The 15,852-nt window shown below is 60.4% G+C and overlaps 1 protein-coding gene across 4 annotated transcripts in view; it reads right to left on the reverse strand.

Moving 5' to 3' along the window:
* Positions 1 to 606: 606 nt before the first annotated feature.
* Positions 607 to 15,852, reverse strand: part of DPP6 (dipeptidyl peptidase like 6) — an 854,966-nt gene continuing 839,720 nt past the window's right edge. For all 4 annotated transcript variants that reach the window (XM_032304848.1, XM_032304850.1, XM_032304847.1 and 1 more), the window contains exons 20-26: positions 15,342 to 15,536; positions 10,108 to 10,162; positions 7,479 to 7,590; positions 5,492 to 5,550; positions 4,650 to 4,722; positions 4,480 to 4,553; positions 607 to 2,557 (exon numbers count right to left, since the gene is read on the reverse strand). In XM_032304848.1, the coding sequence (XP_032160739.1) occupies positions 2,411 to 2,557; positions 4,480 to 4,553; positions 4,650 to 4,722; positions 5,492 to 5,550; positions 7,479 to 7,590; positions 10,108 to 10,162; positions 15,342 to 15,536 (715 nt within the window). In that variant the 3' untranslated portion in view covers positions 607 to 2,410. The remainder of the gene's footprint in view (positions 2,558 to 4,479; positions 4,554 to 4,649; positions 4,723 to 5,491; positions 5,551 to 7,478; positions 7,591 to 10,107; positions 10,163 to 15,341; positions 15,537 to 15,852) is intronic.

The raw sequence follows: 15,852 nt of genomic DNA on the forward strand, positions 1-15,852 counted from the left end.
CGGGCCCTCCGGTGATGATCTTAAGATCCCACACCGTGTGCATTTCTCTGAAATGCCCATCTAGTCTCTCTGTGACACTGGGATTTTAACAGGGGCTTCCAGAAGGCCGTCCACCCATCACGAAATCATCCTGGGACCGTGAGGTCAGGTTGGGGAGGAAGGGGTGTGTTTTCAGGGCAGTGGGGAGAGCCCCCCCACGCACACCTCTGAGGATGGGGCAGCCCATGTCCTAGGAGACGCCCCAGAGGAGTCCCCAGTACAGGGCGGTTTTTCTAGAATTTTCTAGTGGGCCATATTATAGTCTCAACTGAGAGCCATTTTGGTCTTAGCGTTAGGGAATATCTGTCTTTTCCCTAAAACCTGAGGAGACACAACTGAGACTCATTTTCTCTGGCTGGCTTGGGACTGCCATCCGTCTGGCCGGTCCTGTCCCTCCTGCTGCAGATACCCTGCCGCCACGGGTCCACTTCTCATTTGCTGCACACCAGGAGGTTCCCGAAGACGGCGTCCGTCTTGGGCAGGGCCCCATAAGCACCTTAAGAAAAGTCAAGCTTCGCACACTTTCTAAGGAGGGGCGGAGGGTAAGCAAGAAAAGAGCTGTCCGCGTGGTAAAATAATGTTTTATTCCATGGATGAAGAAACGCTACCATGCCACATTCTCACTCCCCTGCCACGTCTCGCAGCCGAAGCTGGCCTCCCCGCCAGACCTCGTGGGCTCTGCAGTCGGTCAAGCCCACTGACACAGCAGAAGCAGGGTCACGTAGCATTCCCAGTGGGTCCTGCTGCTCGGGCCTGGGTCCTCGTCACACACGGTGCTGTCTCGGCCGGACAAATCCGTGGTGGCGACCTTCCAACTGCGCTCACCCTAACGGACGTCCAAAACCCCCGTGGCAGAAACCCAAACCCCCGAACACCCAAAGCCACACGGACCAATCTTCTCTGCTGACGGGATGCGGAGGACCCCCCGGCAGGACCAGAAGCTGCCGTTCCGGCTGTTGACAGGCTCCAAAGCAAACCAGAGTGATGGATAAGGTTTCGAACTAGCACTTGTGGGGAGCGCCGGTCAGCCACCGATCGGCATGCAGGCGACACGGTGAGAGCCGGTGGAGGGCAGCGCCGTTCCTGTCTTTATGTACAACAAAACGGGATATACACTGGGGGCCGCTGAACCCTGGGTCAGGGGGCCTCCTCCATGTCGACTGGCGGTCCGCACACGGAGGCGAGGGCACCGAGCTGTCCCCAGGGCAGGAGGTGACGACACACACCCACGTATCCCCCCGCCCCTGGAGGACACGCCTGTCCCCTGCACAGGTGACAGATCCAGGGGCGGAGTCCACCCTTTGTCTTTTCTTGTTCTTCTTTTTTTAACCAAAGGCCATCTGAAAAGCCTCGACAACTCATCAAGGGGAAGGGATGGGCTTCAAGACAGAGGGAGATCGTGTGACTCTAAGCCAAATCCTAATGCAGCTTTGGGGGAAAGAAGTTTTATTTACGACTTTTCTTTCTTTCTTTCTTTCTTTCTTTCTTTTTTAGTGAATGGTATTGGATGTCTTTTTCCCCCTCAGTTTTTTTTTTTTTTTTGAAATTTCTCCACGAAGTCTCAAGACAGTCTCGAGGAGACAGCAGTTAGTTACTTCTGATCTGTTTCTTTATCCAAATGAGTGCGAAGCCTACACATCGACTGAAGAACACAAAGCCAAACAAAGCCAAAAAAAGAAAACAAAACAAAACAAAAAAAAAAAAAAAGAAAGAAAGAACAAAGAGAAAAGGAAGAAAGCAAGAAAGCAATCGAGCAAAACAACCCCAGGACAGGAGACAGTGTCAGGTATAAACCATAGAAAAATACGAATTAATTCCATAAGGTTAACCACTAGCATTAGCTACAGTAACACTGTGTGCAGCCCCTTAAAATGCCGGGTCTCCTAATTACAGGAAGGAGCAAAGCCAATCTATGGACAAGTACGGTTACGGTAATTGTGCTATAGTGTGTCCGTGGCGCGGTGACAGGGGGCGGCGGAGGAGCTGCGGACAGGGGCGCGGCGGGCGAGCGAGGGCGGGTCTGCGCGCTCCTGCTTCTCAGCGGGGACCGGAGCGCCGGTTTCTTCTCTGCTGTCCGTCCTTTGCTCCGTTCCCTGGGGAGAGGCCGTGGGATGCACCGGTCACTCTGGGGCCGGGAGGAGGCGAGGCCGCGGGTCCAGGCGCGGGGGAGTCTTCGTGAGCGGTGACGCGTCTCGGCCTGGGAAGGAGCCGGTTTCCGGAGCAAAACTGCCTTCGGGACGCAAGACACACATGCTGTGGGAAGTCACACTTCTTGCCCCCGGCCCCGCCCCTGCGGGCGAGGGAGGCGGGGTCCCGGCTGCACACTGTCCGGAGGAGCCCCCCGCCCGCGGCGCTCGGGGCTGGCTCCAGGTCAGTCCTCCTCCTCCTCCTCTTTCGCTGTGGCCGCGGGCGGCTTGTCCTGAATCCGGAAGCATTCCACGAAGAAGCCGACGACGGACCGGTACAGGTGCTGGTGCAGGGAGGCACTGTGGAAGTAATGGCTTTCGTCCGGGTAGATCTGCGGGGAAGGCGGGGACACGTTATGCCAGCGGTGGCCCCCGCAGGCCTGGGGACACGCGGGGGATGCGAACCCAGCACCGCCCAGACACAGCGCACGCAGGGCTCCATTTCAGCTGGAGAACCGGACTTCCCAAGCAGCTCCTCCTTCTCTGGGAGGCTCCGCCGGGCACGGTGGGCTCTCAGGGAACCCGCGGGCTAAATTAGGACACGTTTTGTTCAACAGACCCTGTCCCAGTCTGGATCTGCGGGTTCGGGTTGGATACACAGCCCAGGACTACAGGGGCTCTGGCCCAGGTCTCCAGGCACCAGGCTACCCAGAGACGTGGGAAGAATTCTGGGCTGTCTCTACAACCCTCACCTGCGTTAGGCTCACCCTGGGGCCGCGGGCAGGGAACTTTCCTGAGCCTCAGTTTGCAGCTGTGCCAAGTGGAGGTGGTCATCCGCACAGAACCCAGCTCATAAAGTTTTGTGAGGATTCAGCGCTTGGAGAAAGACCAGACCGCACGGACCCCGTGTAATGATGCCCCCTGTCCCCTAGGGGTGCTGCAGCGTTGCCACACAAAGGTACCGGTTCGGCAGGGACTCAAAGCCAAGGCTAAGTGATGGGGAAGCCCACGCGCTTCCCATGAAGCCAGGCTGCCCCCAGCGTTTGTAATCCCGCTTCCTCCAGGTCTCCGGAGTATTTTAGAGTACTTCTAAATGATGGAATGGAGCTCTTACATAGACTTTAAAAATGTCTGTACTACAAAAGGACCCAAGGAAGGGTGTACATCTCTCCCGCTCTTGGTCCCCAAGCCCTATGCCCTTCCCTGGAGTTGGTCACGGCCACCAACTCGCTGCGTGTCTGTGCAGACATGACTGTGCCTGCAGGCAGGGCCCTGGGCTGGGGTTCCTTTTATGGTCTCAAGTGTGGTCTACAACGCATCTTGCTCAAAACCTTGCTGACTTAGCTCGGTCTATGCCGTGGGGAGTGACCCACATTAGCACATGGAGACTCACCCGTCCACCTTCCGCGGCTATTATTATGAGTCTAGAATGTATTTAACAGTACTATAGCGACTCTCAGCGTTACCATGATCTGAACACTCTCAGGAGTAAACTCAAAGCTGACACGAACCACTCATCAACACTCAGGCCAAACCCTTCCCTGCAGGAAGCGCCCCTCGCGGGCCCAGCCATCATGTGACCCTCCAAAGCAGCGGTGTGGGAAGGCCAGGGGCTCAGGACGAAGGCAGGCGGCCGTCCGTGCCAGGGGCTGCCCAGTGGGCGAAATTTCCCATTTATCTCTAGACCTGAAAAGGCCATCGGGGTAAGATGTGTTTTGCCAAGGGAACCCATGGTCAGGAAGGAAACGGAAGATGATTCTAGAAGCAGCCCAGACGTGAGCCGCTGGGTCAGTATTTGATGCCAGTGAAAACAAGCCTGTGAGGGCAGCCCTCTAATGGCTTCTCAGCCACAGAAGATTCTGGAACATTCTTCCAGAATTCAGTAAACGTGTGTTGCTGTCCAGAGGGAGCTGGCGCAGAAGGCTCAGGACCTGCCCATGGGAAGCCCCCAGCTCTCCAGGAGGCCGCTCGCATCCGTGCTGGGACAACAGCCCCTCCTCACCCGCCAGGGCCGCCTCCAGCCTCACTGTAGTGGTGTGTGGCCATTTTGGCCTCACTCATTGCCCAGAGATGGGGGGGCAGTGCAGTTCTAACCGGCCTTGCACAGGGCTCCAGGGCCGGATGGAGCCATCATCAGCAATTACTAGAGAAGACAAGCGCGCGCCAATTCGTCTGGCCCCACGCGTCCTGCCTGCCTAGGACTGCCGTGCTGCAGGTGTGTCTGCAGGACGGGGACTGACTGGGTACCCGCCGGTTCCTTTTCCACAGGAGCGTGTCTCTCCGAGTGCGGAGCGGAGACGTGCAAATACCGTACCTGTAAGCTGTAATTAGCCTTCCCCTTAATTAGCTGTGTAATGAGTTCTGCCGTGTGCTGGAAATGGATTTTCTCTGTTAAAAATAAAAAAGAGAGAGAGAGAGGAAAGGCCCGGTTAGTCCCCTAACAGCATGAAGGCAACGCGGAGACATGTCGTCCTTGGCCCTTACCGTCCGCCGTTGCGTGAATGATCAGAAACTGCTGTCCTTCCAGGGCCGACACGCGGTGCACCACCTTGGTCATCTGCACACGCGGGGGCAAGGCGACAAGGTTATTGGGCCCTGCTGCTGGCCAGAGGCTCCTCCTGGACCCCTGACTGAGACGGTAGCCGGGGCCCGGGGGCCTGTCTCGGGAGGACCGGGGGCTTTCAGGTGCCCTGCGGGGGCGCCCACGTGGAGGAGAAAGGGGGCATGGGAGCGGTTTCACCCACTGCGGGAGGCTCTGGGCCTTCATTTCCACCAGTGCCATTGGGGGAGGACAGCTGGCCGGACAGTCTGTGCACACATCCCGGCTCTGAAACCAGGCCACCCCCCATCCCCGGGGGCAGACGTGTGGCCACCACCCGCCGCCAAGAAGCACCACACATGACACCTGCACAGTCCGTTCTGTGGCCATGGAGGAGCAGGTGGCATCAGGGGACGTTCTGTTGCCCAACCGATGGCTTATTTTCCCAAAAATGGAGCCAGCCTTGGGGAAGGGGACGGGCAGTCATCTGTGCCCAATGAATGTGGACCCTGGGACAGACCCTCTGGCCATTGGAAGACTTCCCTAACTCTGTCCTCACCCCTCGGGTGCCAGAGAGGGAAACCGCGCGGACCTGGGGGAGGCCCTGGTCCCCTTGGCTCACAGCCTGGAGAAGGGTCTTCTCAGAGTGAGTCTGGTGGGGGAGACAGAGGACACAGTGGGCCCGGGGAGGCAGTGTGAGTCCCAGAGCTGGGCAAGGGGCCGGAGAGATGGGGCCGATATCACCCGATTCCCCATCCCGCCAGGCGGCCGGGATGCCCACACATACCTCGTACGCCCTGTTGTCAAGTCCATGCAGACCCAAGTACCTCTCGGAAAATGCGGACGCTGGACACAGGCAGAGGAAGGCAGGTTACCCGGGGCGAGGCTGCGCAGAGCCCCAGACGCGGGGGCGCCCCCTTGCAGGGCAGATGCTGCTTCTAAGGCACCCCTCAACCTGCGAGTTTTTGCCCGGGGAAGCAGACAGCACCGTGCTAGCGTTCGAACACGCTCGAGTTGGTGGTCGGGTTTAAGCAACAGACCAAATCTCCATCAATGAAACCATTCATCTGAAACCTCAATAAAGAGGGTAAGAGCCCTCCGCCCCCCACCTGTCCTTTGTTTTCAACACGTAGGAAAGACAAATCCTAAAGAGCAGATTTTCATCCGGATTTGCCTTTGTCTTTTTTTTTTAAAGACAAGACATGTCCCATTTTAGCTGAGACCCTGGCTCCGGGTCCAGGTTCTGGGTGAGGAGCCGGTGTCCACCTAGTCAGGACGGTCGGGATGGAAGGAGCTCCAGAGGCTTCTGCATCCTGGAGTAAGGGGAGGAGACCGTGTAGGACCCCCGGCTGGAGCCCCGGGACCAGTCCGGGTGCAGAGGCTCCTCATGTGCGCTCAAATCAGGCAAACTTGAAAAGGCATGATTAAACTCTGAGGGGCGCCTGGGTGGCTCAGTGGGTTAAGCCTCTGCCTTCGGCTCAGGTCATGATCCCAGAGTCCTGGGATCGAGTCCCGCATCGGGCTCTCTCCTCGGTGGGGAGCCTGCTCCCCCTCCCCAGCCTGCCTCTCTGTCTGCTTGTGATCTCTCTCTATCAAATATATAAATAAAATCTTTTTTAAAAAAAGGGCTACATGTCTTCCCGTGGGAAAATTAATATTAAATTACTAAAACGTTGAACGAGAGAAGTCCTCACATGGCATGAGCACGCTTCCTGAGAATCAGCGCGTCCTTTGTGAGCGTTCCGGCTACGGGAGGCAGGGGGCGAGGGCCGCTGGACCCTGTGGCGCCCGAGGTGCCGAGCTGGGGTCCAGCAGCGGGTATAGCCAGGGTCCTGGTACCCTTGGCAGAGCAGCGACAAGGAACCCTCTCCATTTCTGATTCCGTTAATCGGGCTGCTTTGTGCAGTGTTGCTGGGGTTCACGGCCTGGCCTCCCACAGCCTCGGCCTGCAAGCCGGTTCTCAAAGCCCATAAGGAATACCTCGCCACGTGTTTTTAAAAAAAGCATGAAAAAATTTAAAAAAATATATAAATAAAAAAGCACAAATGTCACCAAAGCACCCACAAGGAGAGAAAAGGGGCCAGCTGACCAGGACAGTGTGGGAAGCCTCGAATCCCAAAAGTGAGCCCAAAGAGCCACGGTGGCGCCTGGCAGAGGTCCGGTGCCCACACGCGGGGGCCTGCCCCGTGTCCGCTCGCCCAGTCTGCCGTCCCAGGCCCCGTCCTATGCCCCGTCCCAGGCCTCTGCCTCCTGCCTTTTCGTCAGGCACGGTGCTGGCCGCGTGCCACCTGCACCCTGGGAGGCGGCTGAGTGCAGCTCAGCTGCCAGGCCCCCACCCGGTCGCCACCACCCCCCCAAGGCCCTCCTCAGGGAATCCCTGCCCAAACAGGCCCCAGGCCCCAGACACAGAGCCCGAGCAGTGCCCCTGCCCCAATTCTGGGGACAGAGGGGATGGGGCCCCCGCGGGACAGCAGCCAGGCCCTTCCCGCCAGCACGCCCGCAAGGCTGCTGCCCCAGCAGGGGCCCCCCACGCCAGGGCCTCGCTCCGGGTCTCCTGTGTCGGGAAGGGGACACACAGGCATCGGTGGGCTGACCACTTCCATCTAAGTAGTGACCTGAAGCCCTCCCTCCCCTGCCCCGGCTTCTCTCCGGGTCACTCGTTAGCCGCCGGCCCCGGTGGCCTCCCCTTGGCACGGGTGTGCGCAGCGGGGCAGCAGCTGGGAGCGCGGTGACAGGGGAGCACGGGGCCGGGCCGGTGGCCTCACGACCCTTACCGTGGAGCTTGAAGTCCGTGATTGGAGAGAGAGCAGAACCACAGGTGAACACCGGAGCCTGGTTGTCCCCCTTCGCAGGGAGGATGTAGGTGCTCAGATACCCGCCGTAGTCCTGGGAGAGAGACGGGGGGTGAGTGGGTGGGACGTCGGTGACGCCCGGAGAACCGCGCAGATGTGAGCTCAGCGACTCCGCACCGCCACCGCCATCGCGTCGCTTCTGGTAGAGCGTGAAGACGATTAAAGGCCAACTCCATCCCAACGAGATACACGGACACGGCCTCTCCTCTCGGGGCCCCATGTCAGGCAATGTACAGATGACGGCCAAGCCCCTCAAAGTGATCCTGAGGCAGGGTCGACCAGGAGCCTGCGTCAGAGGGCCCCGGCACCCGTCTGCCAGGATGCCCGCGTCAGCGTGAGCGGAGAAGGCGTCCACGCGGGCGTGGGACACGGCAGCTCCTTCAAGTCCTATAGTGCCCTGAGCTCGGGGCTGACAAGCAAGACCCCTGCTTCACCCGGGCCGTCCAGAGAGGGCACAGCCTGACCAGTGATCTGCCATGGACACCTCTGAAGCCGCCTGGCTCAGGTGTGTCCCCTCCCCCGACACGGATGGGAAGCTGTGATGAGCAGACGTGGGAAGGGGCAGGAGCAGAGCCGCAAGGGAACCAGGTGTTCTCTCCTGGGGGCCTGGGGCTGTTGAAGAGGCTGTGTGTGTGCATGGGAGTGTGTACTGGTGTGCGTGTGCATATGCACGTGTGTGCTCGTGTGTGTGGGGCTGTGTGTGCACGTGCATATTTGTGTGTTCACAGGTGTGTGTGCATGTGTGTGTGTACATATGTGTAATGGGAGTATGTGTGCATAAGTGTATGCACGGGAGTGTGTGTGTATACTGGGGTGTGTGTGTGTGCGCGTGCATGTGTGTGTGCTGGGGTTGGAGGGTCGAGTGTGCAGAAGCCACAGGCCTGACGGAGATGACGGGGCAGGCCCTGCCGCGCCAACCTCACTGCGGAGCTGACCCTTCAGACTGCGCGCTAGTTCATTACCATTTCATGCCGTTCCTTCCACAGAACAGGGATATCTTATCTTAATGACAATAAAAGCATCTTTTTAGTTTCTAGTTTATGACTTTCATTGTCAACGGAGTCGGTAGGTCCTCACATGTCATCCCACCACTGGTTTTCAAAAAACCGTGGACTAATGACCCCACACGCCGGCGGGATGGGGAGCACCAGGACCCTCACTCCCGGCTGGTGCGGACGCTGGATGGGGCAGCCCCGTCGAAGACAGCGTGGCGGTTTCTTACAAAACGGGACGTACTCTACCATGTGATCCAGCAACCACCCTCCTCGGCATTTATTCAAAGGAGCTGAAAACTTACACGCACACAAAAACCTGTGCCTGGAGGGTCACACCAGTTCTACTCACAAATGCCCAAACCCAGGAGTAGCTGAGTGTCCACACAGGCGCTGCTCCTGGCACGGTATTCTGTGCTGAGAAGTAACGAGAGCTCGAGCCACGAAGCCCGGGACCTAAGTTACCAGGCGAGAGAGGCCGGTCTGGAAAGGCTACGTGTGGGTTTGAGGAGGAGCGAGCACTGACCAGAGACAGGCCCGGGCCGAGGGTCTCCGCCTTGGCCTGGCCCGGCCATCCACCCGTCCCGTGTGGGTACAGCGGGTGACAAACACTGATACCCAAAGTCACACTACGAATGATCCCAGTGGCTCTGAGCCCCTCACAGGCACTGAGTGGCCCCCGCCAACGGGGACAGAGCCTCTAGGACTCTGTGCCCAAGCTCTGGTCTGTCCCTGAGCCTGAGAGAGAAGCCATCGGGCCCTCCCCTCTGCTGCCTCACCTCCGGAGGGGCCCTAGGAGGCCCTCTGGGGTCACCACGTCCCAAACGTATGCTGCCCTCTGAGAACGCTGGGTGTGGCGGTTCCAGGGGCGATGACCTAAGAGGTTGTCTCTGGATTACGTCTGCAAGCCTCCATCCACCATGCGGTCACTGTGAGGTGACCTGTGCTCCCACCGGGCTCCCAGAGGGAAGCCGGGTCTGTGCGTGTCCCTCTGTGCCTACTCCCTTGCAATCAAGAGGCCACGGATTCAGGCTAAGAACGGGGGTGAGGGGCGTGTGCCTGGGCCTGCTGCCCCCACGGGCCTGACTCGCAGCCCTGGGCCTGCAGCCCGTGGCCCTGGGCCGCCCTGCGGAACGGGAACTGCCTCCTTCCCTCCTGCCGTGCCGGCAAACCCGTAAATTAATGTGGTCCTGCTCATGGAGATACACGGAAATAAAGACCCCTGCCGCCCTTGCTTCCTGGGGTACCACACCAGGCGCCGCGGCTTCCCTAAGAAAGGGGTTAGGGACCTAATGAAGTGCTCTCACGGGGTCCGGCTTCTCATTCTTCCCTTGCACACACGGAGACAGAAACTCGGAGGCCTGAGCGGGTCGAGGGGGGGCCCCTTGCTGGGATCTGTCAGTGTCCAGCCTCTTGCTTTTAGCAGAGCCGTCGCTCTCACGGCACGAGACCAGAGACCTCCCGGACAAATCCCGTCAGGGCTGGGTGAGGGGGCTGGGCAGGGCTCTCGGATGGGGGCGGGGACGGGGGTGCCCTGACCAAGCTCGGCGCGGACTCACCTTCCCGAACACGGCCACGCGCGTCTTGTCGATGTACTGCTCCTTCAGCATCATCCTGCAAGGCCAAAGGAGAGAGGGAAAGTGAGCGCACCCCATGGTTTATGGCCTTTCCTAGTGCACGGACGCAGGCCGTAAGTCCACACTGAAGGCCTCCAAGAGCCCGGGTGAGAACGGTCTGGGTCCCTCCGATTTGCCGACCCAGAGCTGGGATTACGAAGCAGCCCGGGCCGTTCCGGAGACCAGGCGCTGTGGGGTCCCTGTCCTCGGCTACCATCTGCTCCTCACTTGGACCGTGGGACTCCCAACCGCCCCACACTCTGGGAGGGTCCTCTGGGATCTGCCTGGAGAGCAGACCCTGGCTCTGTGCTAAGGGGCTTGGAGTCAGGCGCCGGGCTCTCACCGCACCTGCCGTGTCCTTTGTCCCCAACTCCCGCAGGGGGCCCCTGCCTTGTGCTTCCTGCCTCGGACGCTAGCAGCTGGATGACCTGCCGGTGCCGCCCGGGGCCTGCCTCGCCCTTGCCAGCCTCTTACCACTCCTCTGGCATCCCCTGTATCCCCACAAAATGGCAGGAACCTTTCTGGTTTCTGGACTCTAATTCGGCAGTGGGGGTCTTGCCGCCGGCCGGCAGATGACCAGCGGCTTCCCGGGGCTCTGCAAGTTGCTTCCCTTCTGAGTGCGCCCTCCGCCACCCGTACAGCCCCGTCCCCCCATTCCTGCACCTGCGGACCATCCCCTTGCTTCTGTCTTCTGGGTTGTGCCGGTTGGCCGGAGCCGGCCCATCCCTGACAACTGCCCTCCTAGGCCGGAACTGAGCCTAACGCTCTGGGTACCACGTCCTCAGAGCCAACACGTGGAGGACCAGCCCTCCTCCCCAGCTTCGAGCGACGCTGTCCCAGACCTCCTGATGGAGGAAGGTCGTGAGAGAATGTCAGAAGTTGGGCCTAGAGGCCACCAGGCCCACAGAAGCGGGGAAGAGGAGGAGGTGGGAATCGGCAGATGACGGGAAGATGCTGTGCTTGAGCACAAGTGCTCTCAGGAGCGCGAGCGAGATTCGGGAACGAGTGGGCGAGACCACGAGTAGGTCCAGAGGAAGAGTCTCAAGAGAAAGACAGAGCGACGCTTCCAGAACTGAAAGATGCCGACGACAGTGAGGCACGGGGTGAGCGACCTGCTCCGTAGTGAGCCGCGTCCCCATGGTCCTTCCCCCGCTATACTGATCTAACGAGACACGGTCAGGGCGCAGAATGGTGAAGTCCTCCCCTGCCCCGCAGGACGGCACGAGATGGGACCTCGTGCTGCCATGACAACTGTGCTCCGGCCACGGAGGGCTCGGAGTGGTGGCCTCTGCCGGACAGGCCTGGCGGGAGGGAGCAGGGGGAGGGCAAGGGACTCCGTTGTTGCTGATTTCAACAGTGGTTACGGGTCAAACTCCGAAAATTACGGTCAAGTCCCAACCCCTAAAACCTCAGAGTGAGACCGTGTTTGGAAATAAGGCCATCAGATGCATGTAGTTAAGAAGAGGTTGAAGTCCGTGCCCTCGATCCGGTGTGACCGGTGTCCTTGAAAGAGGACGACCCAGAGACCCAGGAGGAGCGCCATAAAGAATGGAGATTACAGTCGCATGTCTGTAAAGCCAAGGGACAAGGAGCAAAGCCAAGGGACGGTCTGTGGGGACCACGGAGCGAGGAGTGAGGCACGTGTACCACGACGGGCTCCATTCCGACTTGCGAGATGGCTTGGATTTCCACCCTCAGTCCTCCGCCCTCCAAATCCGCGGAACCGTGGGCCTTCGGCGACCCTTTCCTCTGATCTCCAAGCGACTCGCCTCCTGACGTCAATGCCAGAAATCCCGATACTGACCCTCACTGATAAGGTACTCCGGACTCTTCCAAGGGTGGTTTTTTGTTTTTTCCAACATCAACTACTTTTGTCATCTTGTACCTGTATTTTCGCCGACAAACCAAGCAATTCCCAGGTGGTGACTTGTCTTCTGGTGAACAGCGGAACCCCAAGATCAAGGAGAGCCCGATTTCATGTGCGGGGAACATGAAATGTGCTGGGGTGGTCTGAGGCCAGCAAGAGCCGAAGTGAGTCCATCATGTGCTTAGCTTTACGGAGCACATCCTGAGATCGGTTCCACGCTGGTCGGCAGAGGCCCCGGGGCACAGGCCTCCGGCCCTCTAGAAGCACGGTCTCCTGCAGAAGGGGGCCAGCATGGGGATGCAGCGTGATGGTAGACCTGCTCGCTGACTGCTGTGGCCACCGCTGAGCCGGCCGCGGGGAAGCCAGGAGCTGGTCAGCGTGGGTGAGACCGAGGTCAGGAGAACATCTCACGGGCGGCGGCACAAGGTCCTGGTGAGCGGGGCTGTTCGTCTTCAGGCGGGGGGACAAGGTCAGAGAAACCTCCACGGTGTCTGTGCCACCTAAGCCGTGCTCCCAGCCACTGAGCACAGCGGAGCCCTACAGCGAGGCCTGGGTGGCCTGGCGTGGGGTCCTCTACCGGCTCTCTTGGCAACGGGCTCCCCATCACCCTGGTGGAGGCTCTCAGAACCTGGCTGCCCGTGGGAGACCCCCTTCCCACCTGGCCCTCCGTCCCCCCACCCCCCACCCCTGCACAGTGGCAGAGTCCCCTGTAGCCTGGTGTCACCCACGCCCTGGCACCCTTCACAGACAGCCCCCGTCCAACCCTCCGGCCAAGCTGACCCAGGCACCCTTCTTGGGGACCCAAGCTGACACAGGGGCCACGGCACCCTCAGAGTGGGGGAAGCTCACAGCCCAGGCTTGACTTGGCAAGAAAGAGGAGCCAACGAGGGTGAGGGGAGAAACACGGCCAGTGCTTCTGTCCTGCTCGGTGTGATGGGGGCGGGGGGCCCAGCACTGTGAGGCTGCTGACCCGTGGGCCCCGGGACAGAGGCACGGAGGCGGAAGAAGATGGGACAGTCACACAATGGGCTGGGGACCACCGCCAGCCGCATGTTTTCTTAAACTTCTGATAAAACTGGGTTATTTCTTTCTGAAATGAAAACACAGAGGGCCAGACCCTAAATAAAGCTTGGTCGAGTGCGCTGTGGCTTGAGACATCGGGACCTCAGCTTCCTGCACGTCTTAAAAAGGCTGTAAGGTTTTCAACGGTTTATGTGTCCTTGTGTTTGCAAGCCTTGGTGGCCTAAACGTTGATGCTATTTACTGTCTTTCCAGAACAGGTTCTGCCTTGTTTTTTGAACAGATGGCCAGATCAACTCCTTATTTTTAGAAAACACAGTGAGTGTGAAGCTACCCTTTGCTGTCTTGTTCCCGTGCTCGGAGGGGAGCGACCAGACCTAGCCAAGCACCTGCAGGGGCGCGGGCTGCCGGTGTGCCTGAAGGACGCTGCGACCTTCCGCCCGGGCCTCTGGGGCAAGGCGCTCTGTGCCCCACGCTCCACAGGACCCGTCAGAGCGGGGTGGGCGAGGAGGGGCACCGAGGGAGGAAGGCTTTGCCTCCATCTCGCAGGGCAAGCCCCATCGCTGCTGATGGAAGTCCCACCCCCACATGCAAGTCCCGACGGGACCCCTGCCCTTTTCCTAAGAAGCCTTCCTTGGCAGACACTGCTGGCTGCTGACCTGCCCTCCACCTTGTCCTCCCCCACAGAACCCTAGAGCCCTACTGTCCACCTTTCTTCCTGTTCCCAGCTACATGGGGGGACCCCCTAGGTCTCAGGGTGACAGCCCACACCTCTCTGGCCAGTCATGGGTCCTGGATTCTGGACTGGTCAGGGGCATGTAAGGGGAGGTTTGGTGGGTGCTTCTGGGGAAGCTCCTCCCTTCTTTTCTGGAAGTTTCTGGAAAGGGCTCCCTCCCCAACCTGCCAAAGGTGAATGAAGCAGCACGGACTGAGGTGCTCCTGGCAGCCATCCTGCGAGCAGGAGGAGAGTCGGCTCTGGAGGAGGCCGAGAAGCCTGGCTGGGCAGAGGGACAAGAAAGCCCGGGTTTTGGGGGGTACTGCTGAACCCCGAGGCCTCCCGTCGTTCTGGACTTCCAGAGCCGGTATAATTGCTTACTTTAAAACCATGTTTGACTTCGCCTGCCTGTGTGTTAGCTCCCAGGCAAAAGCCCCCTAACAGATACCCTTCTCCGACCACCGGCCCCCAGAAGCTGCCCCTCCCCTGTATTTTCTGACAGGACCCTGGGCACATTGCCTCGTCTCCTCCACCAGCTCCCGACGGCCTAGAACAGAGAAGACCGCCCTCCGCTCACGCACCGCTTCACCCACTTACAATGACCTAACTCAGCCCACACAGGGGCCCCTGACCTTTTCAGAAACAACGTCACAAGTCAGGAAGGTGAAATGTTTCCGACGTGCCAAGCCGGAGCCACGGCGAGCGCGGGGACGGGACAGCACGCTTCCTCGCAGCCCTCCAGGGCACAAGCCTTTGTCACCTGCGCACCGGGTCCCACCCTGTCCACGTGCCCGGGGCCAGCGTCCCGCGCCCCTCTTCGCAGGGAAGACGACTGTCGTCACCAGAGGCCCCGTTCCATGGGTTCCCCACCCAGACACAAGCCCGCTGACCGGCTGAGCGGTTCGGCAACATCTCTCGGTGGCTGGGGCCGGCAGACCGTGAAAAGCCTCCCTGCCCGCGGGGCACCAAGGCCGGCGCCGGCCGGGAACGGGCTCTTGATGTCTTTTTTCCAGGACAACAACGAAACTCCCGTCGTTTTGAGCATCTGTCCCCTAGTGCTCAGCCTCCTTCTGTCCTCTGCTGGTCCCTGCTCAGCGGCCAGCATGCGCGGCGACACGAGACAAGGACGGGCCACACTTTGGGGCCAAGCGGGCTCTTCTGAGCGACCCCCCGGGGGGCCAGGATCCTTTCCCTGTCCCACTCCTGTTGTCCCCCAGCCCCGTTTCCCGTCGTCCCTGCCTCCCCGCTCTCTCCCTTGTGATGAATGGCAAAGACGTGTGTGTGCGTGTGTGTGTGAGTGTGTGTGCACACGCGTCTGTGTGCGCCTGTGACCACGGCAATGCGGAGCCACCCACAGGCTTGGCACCTCGTGCACACACGAGCTCCGGGCGGCTCAGTGGAAACTAGTATAAGAGTCTCTGGAGAATGTTACTAGAAGCTTCCCCCGAAGGCCGCCTTGGAATCACCCGCGGAGTGCTGTGAGCGTGAGCAGATCGTGGGGGATCCCGCGCGCCGAGCAGCCCCGCGACCAGGGTCCCCCCCGCCCCTCCCGCCGGCGCCCCCGGGGGTCCTCACCGCACGGCCTCCATCTGGTCCTTCTCCTCCAGGACGCCGAGCCTCCGCCCCACCTCGTGCAGGAGCTTGGTCCCCTGGAAGCCGCTGCCGCGGCCGTCGCACTTGACCACCACGGCGCCGTGGCTGCTCACCAGCACCGTCTCCCAGGTCACCGCGAACTTCTCGGCCACGCTCTGGCTGCCCGGGGCGCCGTCCCTGGAAGAGAGCCCGCGGCCTCGGTCTGCGGCGAGCGGCCGGCCCCACGGATGCCCGTGTCCCCCAGGTCCCCGCACAGGGGCAACGGGCCGCCCGCCATGCCTCGTCCCCGGCGACTCGCTGGCCCGGATGGAGACCCGGGTGCTACGCTGAGGCGCGGGCGAAGCTCCCGGTCTTTTCCCTCTTGGTCGGACCGAGACGAGCAGGGGCATGCCCGCCTCTCCACAGCAACAGCAACGCGCGGCCGCCGCCCCGAGAGCCAGCCCGCCGACCGCGCTGGCCGGGCCCGGCCCACGGAGGTGACAGCTCCCACTGC

Source organism: Mustela erminea, chromosome 11 (assembly GCF_009829155.1).
Source record: "Mustela erminea isolate mMusErm1 chromosome 11, mMusErm1.Pri, whole genome shotgun sequence".
NCBI lineage: Eukaryota > Metazoa > Chordata > Mammalia > Carnivora > Mustelidae > Mustela > Mustela erminea.